The 16,799-nt window shown below is 33.5% G+C and overlaps 1 protein-coding gene across 1 annotated transcript in view; it reads left to right on the top strand.

The window, feature by feature from the left end:
* The first annotated feature begins 10,381 nt into the window (after positions 1-10,381).
* LOC128991530 (PAX3- and PAX7-binding protein 1-like) overlaps positions 10,382-16,799 on the top strand; it is a 47,304-nt gene continuing 40,886 nt past the window's right edge. Inside the window, exons 1-4 of the mRNA XM_054414494.1 lie at positions 10,382-10,725; positions 14,601-14,785; positions 15,691-15,814; positions 16,482-16,581. Of these exons, the coding sequence (XP_054270469.1) occupies positions 10,533-10,725; positions 14,601-14,785; positions 15,691-15,814; positions 16,482-16,581 (602 nt within the window). The 5' untranslated portion in view covers positions 10,382-10,532. The remainder of the gene's footprint in view (positions 10,726-14,600; positions 14,786-15,690; positions 15,815-16,481; positions 16,582-16,799) is intronic.

Below are 16,799 nucleotides of genomic sequence, written 5' to 3'. Positions count from 1 at the left end.
AACAAAACGCGATCAATAAAACTCCTAACATAAAAAAGTGCATGATCTTTTTCCTAAGCCCATCACATCAACTTTGAGCTATTCTAATGGTAATATATGTGGAGTGTTTGAGTAAATTAATGAAAAATTAAGAGAGAAAAAATAAAAGTCATGTTTACAAGAAGAACAGAAAGGAATGATGTTTATTTATACAGGGTGTTTTTTTAAAAACTTGCATCTTTATTTATGTAAAAACCGCAATAGATAGAAATATGCAGTTTGCGGGAATCATCTATTGACGTAGGGGGCCCAATTGCTTTGAATTCAACGTTACATTCACATTCCCCCCCTTTGCCCCCCTGCCCCCAACTTATTTTTTTTAAATAGCAAGGTCCCGCTTGTAACATATCAAATGAAAGAGCATAAAAAAAGAAAATGTTTGATGAAAAAAAATTAAAAATCGGTTCATAAATTTGCGAGATATTTCCCCCCCCCCTTCCCCGGAACTTGATTTTTTTTTTAAAGCAAAGTACCCCTTGTGACATATCAAATGAAAGAGCATGAAAAAAGAAGATTTTTGGTGAAATTTATTTTTCATTTGATACGTCACAAGGGCGGGTACCTTGCTATTAAAAAACAAGTTATGGGTAGGGGAAAAAGGGGGGGATTACCTCACAAATTCATGAGCCGATTTTAAATTTTTTTCCACCAAAAATTTTCTTTTTTCATGCTCTTTAATTTGATATGTCACAAGGGGTACTTTGCTATTAAAAAAATAATCAAGTTCCGGGCAAGGGGGGGGAAATATTTTGCAAATTTATTAACCGATTTTTAATTTTTTTTCATCAAACATTTTCTTTTTTCATGCTCTTTCATTTGATATGTCACAAGGGGTACCTTGCTATTTAAAAAAAATAATTTGGGGGCAGGGGGGGAAAAGGGGGGAATGTGAATGTAACGTTGAATTCAAAACAATTGGGCCCCCTACTTCAATAGATGATTCCCGCAAACTGCATATTTCTATCTATTGCGGTTTTTACATAAATAAAGATGCAAGTTTTTAAAAAAACACCCTGTATAATACAATGGATTATCTTTAAATCATCAGCTGTTTTAGTAATTTAAAAATTCTAAACAGACTAAAGAAAATTTTTAGATAAAAGAACTGAACAATATACAGCGTCCAGAATAATCAGTATGAGTAAGATTGAGGGAGACCCGTAAATTACAAAGCTATATATTAAAAACTATATGGTTGATACGAACTCGTGTCAGGACAAAGTGCACAATCTTTTTCCTAAGCCCATCACATCTACTTTGAGCTGTTAAAATGGTAATATAAAGCGTGTACAATAATCAGTATGAGTATGATTGAGGCAGTCCCGTAATTTACGAAGCTATGTGGCAAAATCTGTAGTTAATAGTAACTCGCATCAGGAAAAATGCACAATCTTTTTCCAAAGCCGACCACATCAACTTTGAGCTATTATAATGTTAATATACAGCGTGTAGAATAATCAGCATCAGTATGATTGAGGCAGTCCCTTAAATTACGAAGCTATAAGCAAGTCTAAAATGGTTGATACGATCCCGCGTCAGGAAAAAGTGCACAACCTTTAGCCTACCCTAAGCCCACCACATCAACTTTGAGCTATTATAATGTTAATATATAGTGTGTAGAATAATCAGTATGAGTACTCGATTGTGGCAGGCTCTTAAATTTCGAAGCTATAAGGCCAAGTCTATATGTTTGGTACAAACTCGCGTGAGGAGAAAGTGCACAATGTTTACCCTGGAGGTCCCTAGAGGCCAAAAACACCATCCGTTTTATAAATTATATATGTGCCCGTTAGCACGATAACTCGAGCATGATACGATTTTTATGAAATTTGGTATAAACCTACATTTATTCGAACGATTTTGCGAACCAGCATGATCCGACTATGGGAACGGGGGTTTATGGGGGGTTTTATGGGGTAAAAATAGGTTTTCCAATTTTTTACCCTAAAAACACAAAATTTCGCAATTTCTTTCGAAACCATTTTGTAGAGCTAATATTAATAAAACAAATAATTTAGTATATTGAACCTTCGTTTGGCCGCCAAATACCTGAATCTAATAATATCCACAAAAAGATTGTATTTTTTTAGCCCAGAGAAGGAAACTATACAGTTTTGATATCTCCTTTCTCATTTCTTGATGTTCTTGCTCAAACCAAGTAGGTAGGCCTAAGCTTAGGAGATTTCTTATACTTCATACTTCTAACAGGGTATAAAGTGTCAAAAAGCTCTGAATAATGCATGAAAACAGATCAGGAAAATTATCACAGGATTGATAGTGAGCCAATTAATTGGTGTTCGGTGTTCAGCATGTAAGACATAAAGTTCTCATTGTTATTTTTTGTCAGTGGGCGTTAGCTTAATTTCCAGAGCCTGATTATCTAGTGCGGCCTTGGCCTGATGGTCAGAGTCAGATAAAGAGGCACTGCAGTAACGTTAACATCTAGGAGTTGTCTTGGGTAGTTGGTAATAACATTTTCGAAACAGGCGGGTCCTCTTGTAGGCTTCTCGTTCTCGTTTTGCACAATAGCAGTCAACAGAGCAGAGAGCATCAGACGGTCCAAGAATTGATAAAAAAAATTCACTATAAAATACCTAAAAGCTTGAAAATCACCCTAACCACCTCACTCTAAACCTATTTGACGATTATTATGTCCGATTTCATATAGTCCTGATTTACTTCGATACTTAAGTAGTCCCTTCCGTGTGCCCATTCCCTTATGAAAATACCGAATGAAGAAATAGCAGAGACGACGGGACGAGGACAGACGACACAACACGACCTTTGATTTGATTTGAAATGAAGAGTGGCAGTGGTGTGGAGAAGGAGAGGTTAACAAACCTATTATTTTGTTTTTGTGGTTATTTTTATTTTAAATTTATTGTATTAGCCTATTTTCATATTCTATGATGACTGATGAGATGTGCGATTGCGATTGGGACTATTGACAGTAGGACAATTTTATTGTGTTAGTTACTGTTATATGTGAAGTTTGCATTGGATAGTACACTCAACATTCAGTAACATAAACTAAGGCCTACCGAAGCTTCCATTAGTTTGGAATTTTATAGGTAGCCTAATGAACAGAATACTGTACCAGGATATAAGGAACAGAGATAGTCTGACTGTACACACAAACTGACAATCCTGCAATGTAACCATCATCATTGTAAAGTAGGCCTAAGTTACTTCCTAGTTTTATTTCTTTACCAAACAATCACTAGGCCTATCACTGCAGTCTATCCCATCACCATCAGATCAGATAGAATGACAAAAGAAGTGAAAGTTAATCTCCTTTGCAGCAAAAGTTGTTGCAAATGTTATGTTTGTGGCCGAAACTTTGGTAAAGATCCCAGCAGGACTTTAAAAAAACATTTGCTATCTCATGTTAAATCCAGTTTATGTGCTATATGTGGTAAGTCTGTAGTAACTTTATCAATGCATGAACGTCGTTTTCATTTTCCTAAGGTTTATGTTGATAGTGAACAGTCAACTGCAAGGTTAAGCCCGAAAAAAAGGAAAGTTACATTGAAGAAAACTCCAAAACTCTCGCACAAAACTGCTTCCCGTCAAAAGAGAAAACGTATACCTCCCAAATGGCAGTGCAGCACTTGTGGAAAGATGTATCAAAATGCTGTACAGCTGAAGGATCATAATTTTACACATACTAATGAAAAGCCATACCAGTGTCAAATTTGTGGTAAGTCTTTTAATGTACGATACAACTGTCAAAAACACAAGATGAGGGTTCATAGTAAAACCCTTTATCATTGTGAGTTGTGTGGCAATGGTTTCAAATCGGTTCCATCTTTGCAAGTTCATGTCAGGAAGCACAGTGGAGAACGTCCTTACAAGTGTCTTGAATGTGACAAAAGCTTTTTAATAAAGCCACATCTTAATAGACACTTATATGTTCATGGTAAAGAACGCCCATTTAAGTGTACAGTTTGTAATAAAGGATATACATCCAACTACGAGCTTCAGAATCATATTGTCTCACACTCTAAAAAAGATTGAAAACGCCTATATTTTGCGTAAGGCTATCCAAACGTAATAGGGTACCACAACTACAAAGCTATATATTATAAAATTAAATATGCTGATAATATAAAAACACTGTTATTAACTGTAAAAACTGTTATTAACGTTTGGGTTCTTGTAAAATAAAACCAGTATAACCTTTGCAAGATCAATCTTGTAGGGTGAAATATTACTATCCAACCCCATCGTACTAGGCTACATAAATATTAAGTTAAGGCCTAAATAAAAGCATCATGGATTTAAGCTTACCGTTCTGCAGAGAACTTACATTTTTTAAGAAAATAATTTAATTCAATAGGCCTTTAACTAATAAAATATTGAAATATTCAAAAAATAATTCGATATTGTAGCCTAAGATGTAAAAATTACTTTTTTACGTTTAAGGAGCAAACTCTCTCATTCATGCAGACATTTTGAGCGAATTTTAGGCTACTTGAATTGAATTGAAACCCAATATTTATGTTTTGATGTAATTTAAAGTTATGTATAACTTATACATTATTAGCTCTTTTCTTCGCTGTTGTTTTGACTTCAACGTACTTCTTCAACCGAAAAAGATTTAAATGGGTAATTAATACTAAATTGAATATTCATTGGGATATGAATAAAATTATTTGGGTTTTTTACTCCGAAGTAGCCTAGGTATGGTATAGCCTACCAGTAATTTAATAAGCGAATTGAAAAAAAAAAAGAAAAAAAAAAAACAACAACACATTGAAATAATTGGGTTACATAACCTAACCTAATAAGAACCTTTCTTCAGGTTTTTTCTTAACCTTTTTGGTATAACAAAACAGTAGGGACCAAGTTTTACATGTAGTCCATTATGGCATGGAGAATAATGTGGCTAGACCTGGAGAAGCACCACTTTTGAGGGTCTAAATTGTGAGATACAGTTAGTTGTTGTAGCTATGTAAAATTTAGGACCATTCCTCTAATCAGGGGGACAACTTAATTTATCAATAGGGTGAAGTGGGGTAAGTGGAATCAGGTTTTAGCATAGTTTAGCTTTGACCTCACATTGATCAGGTAAAATTATATACTTGTAATTGTGAAATTTGTTGTACCATATCTACAACTTAGCTTTTAAAAGACAACTTTTAAAAAATCTTAAAAATAAATAAAAACAATTTGTTTTGTGGTTCCAGTTGCCCCACCATGGGGCAAGTGGATGGCCTCAATGGCCTTTACTGATCAAAGTTCTGTTGGGGTCAAAGATAATTTATTTAAAACAATTGTTAAGTCAGATTTTGTTTAAGTTAATAAAATTTGGAAGAGCTGGACAGCCGGGACGCTGTTTATTTGAAAATACCTAGCTCTGTGTAGGCAACTGTTATAGTGCTATAATAGATTAGGAAAAATAGTACCTACCTGCAATTGATCTTGGAAGATTTTTAATACATGAATGTCTTTTTTTCTTTATTAATAAATCATGCAGGTACATGTACACCTGCTATTCCTCCCTTATTTGTAAATTTATTGTTAAAACACTAGCTAAATGGCGTAGGCCTATATTAAGATCTAATACTGCTGTTTACTTTACCTAGGTTATTCCAATAACTCTATATGTTTGAACGTTGTGTATCATGTGCATTTTTATATGAAAGCTGTATCCAAAAGATGTAACCAGATCGAGTTTGCAAATCCTAGCTCATACCTTTTCCTTTTTAAAATTGTAGTATAGTGTAATATTGTAAAATGTATTAATGAATTGCAATTTTGTAATTAGCTAACAAAAGTAAAATAATTATATTATATTACATGCAACAAGCCAAACTCTGTATTTCTTTATGATTAATTATCCAGCTATAAGAAGTGTTACGGTATTTTATGTCTGTTTAGTTGGATATAGGTCCTTCGGAAAAGGATTTCTCTGATTCTAAATTTCTCTTCTTTGTTTGTTCAGGCAAGGCTGACAAATAGTATTGTAAAATATTGGCTGGTACACAGTATTAATACAAGTTTTTACATGTTTTTTTTTAAATAATTTATAGCATTTAGGCTGATGATTAAAAAATAAATACTTAAGTAATCATTAAAAATTATATTGTTTTTTAATTATGTACCTTGTGTTATCCCTTTTTAGTGGAAAAACACTACTTTTTACTTTCTCCCCCTATACCATAGTATATGGAGAAAGTATTGTTTTGTCCAATTTTTTCGAGTTTGAGTTTTGAGTAGATGGTATATCCGTTTTGGGTCATGAACCCTTCCCATTAAAAATCCCCATAAAATAAGAGAAAATCATATTTAAAAAAAAAACCTGGTTTAGATTGAAATTTGTATGTGATAATCCTTATAATTCCAAACAACATAGTGCAACCCCTCATTGCTGTAAAAATTATGGTTTAAAAGTTGTTGTAACTTATGTTATTTCCCCATAAAACATTGTTGTTGCTTCATAATATTGCCAAACGGCTAGGTCATTTTCCAAAATAAACTTATAACACACTTTTTAAATAAGTTCCCATAATATTACCCATAAAACACTAATTTAATAAACGGAAAAATGGATTGATAAAGGTTGTTGACAAGCTAATGGGAGAAAGTATGTGTCAGATTGCTGATACCGTTTATTATTAATTATTTGGCACAAAACAATGTTCTTTATTATAGGCACATAATACTTGTACACTTGAAAGTTGGCAACATCCATTTTAAGATAAAAGCCAGTGTAGGAATTTTTTTATAAACTCAGTTCGGAGTTTTTATTTAAAAACAATAAAGTTTCAATAATTTCCAAAATCTCTTGTTCCGAAGCGGTAGTGTGATCTACAATATGTTATGGAACACAGATTTGCAGATTAATAGAAAGTGAAAATAATAAAATCAGTGCAAACCTTTTTAAAAACAAAATCATTCTGAATTCTTTGTAACCAACCAAAATATATGTATTATATCGGGCAGAGGTGCCTAGAGATGGGGGGGGGGGGGGCAGTGGCGCACAAACTTGTGCCATTATTCTTGATATTTACTTCCTTATAAGGAAATTCGCTAAAATTCAAGTAAATTAAAATGCATTATTTTGAAGAAATAAAACTACCAAAGCATATCTTAACAATCTTCTTGAATGCATGTAATTCTTTTTGTTTTACCCCTGACGGTAAATTATTGTAAACCAGGGGTCCAAAGTATGAGATAGCATTTTCCCCCATCTCAGTTCTGTCCCAGCCCAACAAACCTCACATAAACCTCAGTTCTTCGTACCAAACTTGGTATTCAGAAACTGAAGCTGGTTTGTCAGCAGCGTCTTGTGAACCAAAATTGATGTTTGGAGATCAGAGATTTGCTGTATGGATAGTGTACGCACTTTCAATCTGAATTCACTAATATATGGTCAAATTTCTTCAAATTGTAAACAAACCTTAGTGCATTATTCTGGAGTCATGTCAGTATTTTGATTTTTTCTTTTGTTAAACAACCAGAAAAAGTAAGTAGGCAGTAATTAATAGATTTATTACACTGCTAGCACTATTTGAAGTTTTTCTGAGGTCGGCAGTACCTCATAGGCATACCCAGAGGGGGCAGCTGCCCCCCCCCCCCCTAGAAGCCAGGATAAGGTATAAAAAATTGAGATCCAAGAAAATTTTTATTAGTAAGAGAAAAGATAAGTAAGCTAGTTAACATATTTCTTATGTCATTTTTTGACAGATGTTATCAATTTTTCATTAGTTTCTGAGTTATTTCTTCAGTAAAATAAAAATTCCAACAGTAGTAATAAACAGAACAATTTCTTGCAATATGTATAAAGTATAAACTAACAACATTGTGTAGTATAATGAATTAATATAAACCTATTTTTTGTATATAATTTTGTTTTCATTTGCCTTCAACAATAATGTAACAAACAAAATTGCTCTACGGCATAAGTTATCAGGCATTCTTCAAAATGGTTTACCATACATTTCGGGTGTTATAAATGGATGTGAAGAGTTGGTATGGACACAAAAAATTCAGTTAAATGTGTATTGTAAAGAAAGCTAAGCAACCTGACCCATTGACTGACAAACACTGAATTATCGAGCTACTTTTGTTATATTAATCCTATCCTATACCATAATATGAGCAATGTTTGCTTGTATGTATGTATGCTTGCTTGCAGAAAAATCTCGAAAACGGCTCCGACGATTTTCTTCAAATCTTGTAAATAGTGTGTTTATTTTTGGCCTAAAAACGAGTTTACTGCAGTTAGAACTGCCAACAAAAATCTAATTATGTAGAAAAATGAAACTGAAAGTCACATTATTTAACATTAGTCTTATGGGTAGCTAAGTAACCATGTTGGTTGAATTAAATAACAAGGAATAAACGGTATCAGCATTCTGACACATACTTTCTCCCATAAGTTTGTCAACAACCTTTATCATGTGTAAGCGGTGAGAGTAAATATACGGAAATGGGATTTGTACAATTTTCTTCAGAATTTAAAGGACTATAACATACTAAATTGTTATCAAAATCGTTCGGGCCAATTTTGGGGGAATCTGATTTTCCGTTATTTTATGGGGTTTTTATGGCAAAACAACATATTTTACAATAACTTTTGAATCGTAATTTTTACAGAAATGGGATTTGTACCATTTTGTTCAGAATATAAAGGACTATAACATACTAAATTTTTATCAAAATCGTTCGGGCCATTTTTGGGAAAATCCTATTTCTCCGATATTTTATGGGGTTTTATGGGAAAATCCCCATTAAAAATAAAAATTTCTAAAAAGTGAAAAAAACTATCAAAATTGTAAGGACCATAACATAATATGTTAAATCAAAGCCGGATCTTTGTCTAAAACCCTATTTTTTGTTATTTTATGGGGTTTTTATGGGAAAATAACATAATTTACCATAACTTTTGAACCGTAATTTTTACAGAAATGGGATTTGTATCATTTTGTTCAAAAATTTAAAGGGCTACAACATACTAAATTTTTATCAAAATCGTTCGGGCCATTTTTGAGAAAATCCGATTTTTCCGGGTTTTTATGGGAAAATCCTTATTGAAAATCAAAATTTCAAAAAAATGAAAAAAAGCCTGGAGATACCATGGATTAGAACCTACATACCAAATTTCATCGAAATCGGACCACAGGTGTAGTCTCTAGCTCTGTATACATCCAGACACACAGACACACACACACACAGACATCACTTCGAAAACCACTTTTTTGGGTCCAGGGGGACCCAAAACGAATATATCCACTCAAAACTCAAACTCGAAAATTTTGACGAAAACAATACTTTCTCCATATACTATGGTATAGGGGAAGAAAATAAAAAGTAAAAGACAATGAGGTTTAACATACATCCAAATAATAACAGTTTATTGTTTTATAATCAAATAATTTATAAATAAAAAACTTTTCTAACGAAACGTTTATAAACGCACTAAAAAGTAGAAAATAGTGTATAAATATGTGGATAGTATAAATACTTGTAAGATTTAAAACGAAAAACGTGGGGTGCATGCAATTGATAATTTACAATTACCTTCACCTATTGAATTATTATCAATTGCATGCACCCCACGTTTCTCGTTTTAAATCTTACAAGTATTTATACTCTTTACATATTATAGATTAATTTCTACTTTTTAGTGTGTTTATAAAGTTTTGTTAAAAAAATATATTTTTTACTTTTTAATTTGAGTGGATGTTAAATCTATTTCAAGCATCTATTTCAGATTAAGACAAAGGCATGTAGGAAATTGGGTACAGCGGATTTTCATCCCCCTGGAATTTTACCCCCTGGGCGAACGTGACGTCACAAACCAGGGGGTAAAATTCCGAAGTTTGGCGACATCAGTTTGATGGATTAAACACGGAATTAAACATATATATTCACGGTTGTGGATTTAATCAGAACACATAAAATTATAAAAACCTAGAGTGTACGGGCCGGAATTTTACCCCCGGACTTTTACCCCCTTCATGAGGTCACCTCAAAATGTACGGTCCGGATTTTTACCCCCAGAATTTTACCCCCTGGCCCAATATATAATACCCCCGTCGTTTGCTGCGGCGGGGGTATTTTCAACTTTACATAACTCGTGAAGTAAAGAAGTATACATCACTCTTGGGATAGGGAAGTTTAACATGGCGGGTTAGGTAAAGAATTAAAACCATGTTTTTGATTTATTCTATGGTTGAAGTTTCGTCACGATCCGTTTTTCTATATTCAATCGTTTAACGTTTAGATTAAATTTTTTACCTTAATGTCTGCCATGACCATTATTTGTGACCATAGTGTGAAAATTGCCAAAGCCAGCCAATAGGAAAATAACAATTATTCAACATGGCGGCTCGGCAATGTTGTACGGCTGCACTTTGGAAGTAATTGAGTTTATAATTTATTTTTTATCAAGGAAGGTGTTGTGACTTGTGATTTATAAAATTTGTAGTATTCATGCTTTATTGCGGAGTTATTTAAGTTTTTATTGTTCAGTGAATAAAACCATGTCGGTGATGAAAAAGCCTCGGAGGAACATCCGCAGAAGGGATTTGGATAACGATGAAAACGATGGCGAGGAAACAGAAGTCAGCCTCCTTCAATTCAAGAAAACAACATCAAATAAGACATCCGAAGTGAAAGTTAAAAAAGAAAAAAAGAAGCCTTCGGTCCTGAGCTTTGAAGAGGAGTGGAATGATGGTAACTTAAACATAAAATTTTTAATAAAAATAAAGCCTAACCTTAAATGTAGGGTAATAAATTTGTATGACCTCCTTGAATGTAGGCCTAGTATCCGACTTATCCTGGTAATACATGATTTAGGCTATCTACCTTTTGTATTTAGGTTTAGGCTACTTAAGGCTAGGCCTACCAAAATACTTTACAAGCCTACGAAGCTGCATTGTTTACTGTTAGTGGTGATAGTAGGGTGTGTCAACTTCTTTTTACTTACTTGTCTTCACCACCTACAATTAACGGGTACAGTTTCTTAACTGGGCTATGCTAATATCGATTGAAACTATCGATTCGATTAGTAAACTTTCATGCGATTTTTTCACCATCAGCAAGTTTGGTTGGTTAGGTTAGGTTATGATAACTTGGTTAAATTTTATAGTAGGCCTAGATATATTTAAAAATATCGATTATTAATCAATATTTTCAATTTGATAGTTTCCATTATTTGTAAAAATATCGATTATTAATCAATATTTTCAATTTGATAGTTTCAATTATTTGATTTATTTCTTCAAGATGTAGTTTCAATTGGACAATTTTATTCTGTAGGCCGTGTTGTATGTTGAGATGAAAAATTTTGTGGTTTTGTTCATGGAAAGTATTTTTGTCTTTATTGTTAGTTATATGGTTGTAGGTTATGCTTTTTCTTCCTGGGTTTGCGTTGGGCTTAATGTTTTTTTGGAGGTTTTTTGAAGGAGATGTCGCTGAGTCAGTTGATGTTCTAGGAGTTTGCATGTTTCTGCTGTCGATTTCTTCTTCTGGTGGAGGGTTGTTATGTTACACAGTTAGTGTTTTGGGTGCTGTGTGGCCAAGGTCCTTTAGGATGAAATTTGCTAGTTGGAAGTCGCCCAGAGGGTTCAGGTGTAGTCTGTCTTTATCGATTCCTCGGGTTGTCACTTCTTCGTTAGGGTCTCTAATAACTAGGTGCAGGTTGTCGCACATGAATCGAAGTGCCTCGTTAACTTAACTCTCACATAGTGATGTAAAATACCCAGGTATTTAAAACTCGGGGTAAATACCCTGGGTATTTACCCGGGTAAATACCCAAAATCCATAAATACCCGGGTATTTTGGGTATTTATGAAATAGATTGAAATTCATTTTTATCTACCCCTAAATATGTTATTGTTATCATTACATGATAAATTAGGATAGTCTATTTCACCTTTTACAGTAACTTGAAGCTTTGCAGAATTGCTAGTACCTTTTATTTAATGATTTAGCACTTTTTTTTATGGAATCAAGACAACACCTCATCAGAGAAATAGTGAACCTAAATCTACTTCTACTGTTATTAAATTATGATAGTTAAAATTTGTATTGTGTAAATGGCTTGGAAGGCTAGACAGACACAAGGCCTGATTGATATAGGCAGAATGGCAGAATACTGAATGTACAGTAGACTCCCTCTTATCCGGACTCCTCGGGACCGAGGCTAGTCTAGATAACGGGTTTTCTGGTTAAACCGACGTCCCCAAAAACTTGTTAAAACAGAAACCGTGTACTGGTACTGTCATATTCGACTTTAATTTAGGAGAGCATTGTATTTAGATACGTGATCACTGGTCTCAAATCTTTCCCACGAGAACAGTCGTTTCAGTACCGCTCACTTCTTGCCAATCTAGTCAGGTTAAACTAATGGGCTGATAAAAATTGTCCGGTAGGTGTCCGGATAAGAGGGAGTCTACATTAAACTTTTCTGTGTTACCGCTTAGTTGGGAACAATAATATATTAGGATAAACCTATTAAAAAATGTATCTCCTGTTTTTTGGTCTAACATAGGGCCTATAATATAATTTTGAAAGGTTTATTGTGCTATAGATTCAAATTTTTTGTATCACAAGTTTATGAAATTAGTTTTTTTTTTTTTTTTTTTTTTATAAGTTTACCAACAAAAGATCTAGAGCAAAAATATTATTAAATCCTGCCATCCTACAGATTGAATTTTAATTAGGCCTATTTTCTTAAGTTGTTTACACATAGGCCACTACTAGGTTAAATTTTCCTGTCTTTCTAAATAATAATTATTACTTTACAAATTATTTTTCTTAACTTTTAATAAAATAAATTCATCTATCTATCACAGAAATTAAAAAATCATAAGTAGTCAGGACCAGTGCAACCATGCGACCAGGGTATTTATGCCGATTATGCTTTATGCTCAGACCTGGGTATTTATGGCGATCATACCAAGAAGTAAAATGCTAGTAGTGACCATATGAAATTTTGTTTAACACATTTTATTATCATTTTGCTATCCTTACAAGGTAATAATTGCAAAAAAACATCTCAATCTTCTCTAACTTTAATACAAATTATAAATACCCAGTTTTTGGGTATTTACCCCAGGCCCGGGTAAATACCCAGGTAAATACCCAATTTATATTTACCTACCCACTGGGTATTTACCCGGCCCACATCACTACTCTCACATATTGTGTCGATACATCTCTTCTGTAGAGAATTCCATTTATTATCCATATCGTATCTTGGAATTTCTTTTTGCTGATTCTAAGGTGGACCATAATGGTCTCATGACATCATTTGGAGTTTTTGAGTAGAAGAGATTGTTTGTGCCTATAGGAACTACTACTGTATGTGGTAGGGTTTGGAGTGTTAATAGGTGCTTGCTCAGGGTTTGTATCCTGGCTCCCGGCATATAGTGTGTCTGAATATCTGGTGTGTGTTCTGTGTAATGTTTAATGTTCCGAACAATGGAGTCTCCTAGTATCAATACTTCTGAGTTGTTTTTAGTACTGTTTGGGTGATTTTGTTTTTGTCAAAACCCAAACTTGAGGACCACAGTAGGCCTAAACAGTTAATCCATACTAAGTTGTAGGAAATTTGCTAAAATAAGATTAAGTTATATAATAAAATAGTGCTGTTCTAACACAACCTAACTGAACCAAACTTCTAGAATGTTAGTAAACTCCTTTTGATGTCAGAAAAAGAGTTCCTAAATCTAACAAAACACTTAATACAGCCCAGAATGCCCATAAAGCTTGATCTAACACCCTAAAGTGCCTAAATAAGAACTACTGGTAGGCCCTACTTTGTAACTACTTGGTAGGTACTTGTTTGTAACTAGTCTGCTTGTCCATCTATCATCATAATGTGGTAAAATTCCCTTTTAAAGATAACATTACTGGGTACTTTCGTATTATATGGAGGCCACCTTTACACAGCGCGCTGTGATGGTTAAAATTGTTAGGTTGGGTTTTATCATACATTTTTATGACTCATCTGGTATCGTTCGATTCATAACGAAACTAGGAAAGTCCTACAAACATATTATTGATAACCCAACCTAACATAACTGCCACAGCGCGCTGTAAAATAAGTGGCCTCCGTACAATACCAGAGTAGGTCTACTCATTATTGACTACAGAATCGCTTGATATGGTTCTATCGTCAATGATAATTTTTTAATCAATGATATTCTCCTTCTTACCACTATAATCTATGTACCTCTATTTCACTTCACTTGAACTTAGCGTAGCCGTACAGATGCAGTAAAGTGAAATTACACCATTAAGGTCTAATGCCTAAAAGACCTTCAAAAATTGTATATTTGAACAGTGATATCACCTTGTAATATTCATTTGCGGTGTTAAATAAAGGTAGGTAGTCTTTGTTTAGATTAATGTGGTAAAACAACCACCTAAAGTAAAATAATAGAAACTGAAAATCTGTGTGGAGGCACCTAGAATATAATACTGATCACCAATGCTCTGCACCTGAACTAACTCAAATACAGTAATTCAAAATTGTAATTCATTGTAAACAGCAATTCATTGTAGGCCTATAGTGTCAAAATATATTTGTAAAATTGTTTCAGCTGACGATGGTGAAGTTTTTCAAGTTAAAAAGTCATCTCACAGCAAAAAGATCAAAAAGTATATTGAAAAAGAAAAGGACAAGAAGAAGAAGAAAGAAGACAAACCTGAAGATAGCGAGGGAAGGGAGAAAACCAAAGAAATAACTTTCAATAATGAATTAACAATCAAAATAAAAAATAATCTGGTAAGTTTAATTGTTATTAAAAATATATATTTTTAGCGATATTTGGTACCGTATAGGCTAGCTATTTGTGTAGTGTCCAATTTAAACAAAATCTAGCAATAGGGGCTAGCCCAAAAATATAGCTTGGTCTAACATGCTAATATTTTTACTATTTTTAAGTATAATAAATTATGATGATTTAACACATGCATTAGTTATAAAAAATTAATTGTCTGGGTATCGTAGTTGATTGCTCAAATAGGCTAGTGCTTGCCTTCAAATCTGAAGGTCGCTGGTTGGATTCTTAAAGTAACATTTTTCTTGGAGAAAAACGTTTCTGATTTCTGATTCCATCGTTACCAAAAAAATTGTTACCAAATGCATGCCTTTGTCATTGGGCTAACAGTTAACTTAGACAATAGACAATAGACAAAATATTTATTGAAATAATCCTAGAGAACATTCATGTGTCAGAACTTAATGATGCTCTACCAAAAGTTCAAAGTTAGATAGTAACAAGACCAGGGTATGGACTGTTCTTTTACAAAATGTTGAAGAGGCCCGTATAAAAAAGTAAACTAGGCTACATATTAAAATATTTTTATTAAGTTTCTACCTATACTATATTAGTCTGACCTAAGTAAGAGAAAATGTGTTACATTCTCTCTCTCCATCCCGTCGATTCAGTTGTAAAAGACCATTTAATGGATGTAGTCTACCAGTTGTAATGCGTTGCTCGAGATAATCTTATTTCTTTTAACTTGAGTGTTAAGTTAAAGTTTGAATCATGCCTTATGATATAGACATAGTTTATGTTTAAGTTTATAATGAAAAGTTAACCCTAGTAGACCAACCTAAGTTAGCTCTGTGAGCATCTAAGTTACCGGTACTGAGTTGGGTTCAATATTTTGTGCGTCATGTTTCAGCCTTTGATTCCAATTTTGAATGGGAAAGAAGCAGAAATGGCCGAAATTGATGGTTCTAGCTCTGAAGATGAAAAGGCGACACACAAATACTCTCATCCCGATAGTGTTAAGCAATTGTTGAAAAGTGAGTAGTAATTTATATCCTAAATATACTATAACCATTGCCTCCCCTAATACAAGGGGCCGCGAGACAAAAGTGATAATGCTGCAGTTCCAGCCTATTGAAACAGCTGTTGCACTGATTTATAATGGATCTTCTGCGCATTGTCTATGTTAAAACATTTTATATTACCGGTACTGTTATAATCATGACAGCAGGCCCACAGGTGCCACAATGCCACATCAACGTATTAGTGGAAGCTATGCTATAACTTACTGAAGTGACATTTCTTGAATGTATTTGTTCATAAGATAACCTAATTCCCTAAGAAAAGAATAATTGCACAATATTCTTGATGATGCAATGTACCTAAATCAATATAAGTCAGAAATGTGCATAGCTTGGTGTATAATAATGCAGCGAATGCCCTGCTATGGTTTAGCTTTTGTAGACGCTGCAGATGTGTAACTATTGCTTCAACAACTTATGTATTCTATTCATTTTATCTTCCAATAGCTGCCATGTTAACATCAATCACATATGCTATCTATAAGGCAAGTATGTTATTGGAACTTATGATTTGAAACAGTTAAATTGGTTTCTGTACAATGGTTAAATTTTGGATATTTTGGTGTTCTTATCTATCATATTTTCTACATTAAGTATTCCCTACTAATTATGTAATTTTCAGGTGGAAAAATTCCTGACGCTGCTATGATCCATGCCGCGAGGAAAAAAAGACAACAGGCTCGTGAAATGGGTGATTTCGTACCTATTGAGGAAGACAAACCGTGAGTTGCTAGGAGTTTTATTTATTTATATGGACTTATTAAAAATGCTATCTACCTTTAGTGATAATTAAATTTTTTGAAAAAAGTTTTCAGATTTTACAGTAGGCGCGTTATTACTGATAAGCCGGTAAATACATTTATTTGATACAGTTTGAGTGTAAATATACGATAAAATTAGGCATGTTATCAATGAGAATGAGAATCAGAAGTTTTTCACT

Source organism: Macrosteles quadrilineatus, unplaced genomic scaffold (genome assembly GCF_028750875.1).
Source record: "Macrosteles quadrilineatus isolate MER2022 unplaced genomic scaffold, UCM_ALF_1.0 Scaffold_4__1_contigs__length_99947679, whole genome shotgun sequence".
Taxonomy (NCBI): domain Eukaryota; kingdom Metazoa; phylum Arthropoda; class Insecta; order Hemiptera; family Cicadellidae; genus Macrosteles; species Macrosteles quadrilineatus.
The sequence above is the reverse complement of the archived record's forward strand: the minus strand, read 5'-3'. Positions and strand labels throughout refer to the sequence as shown.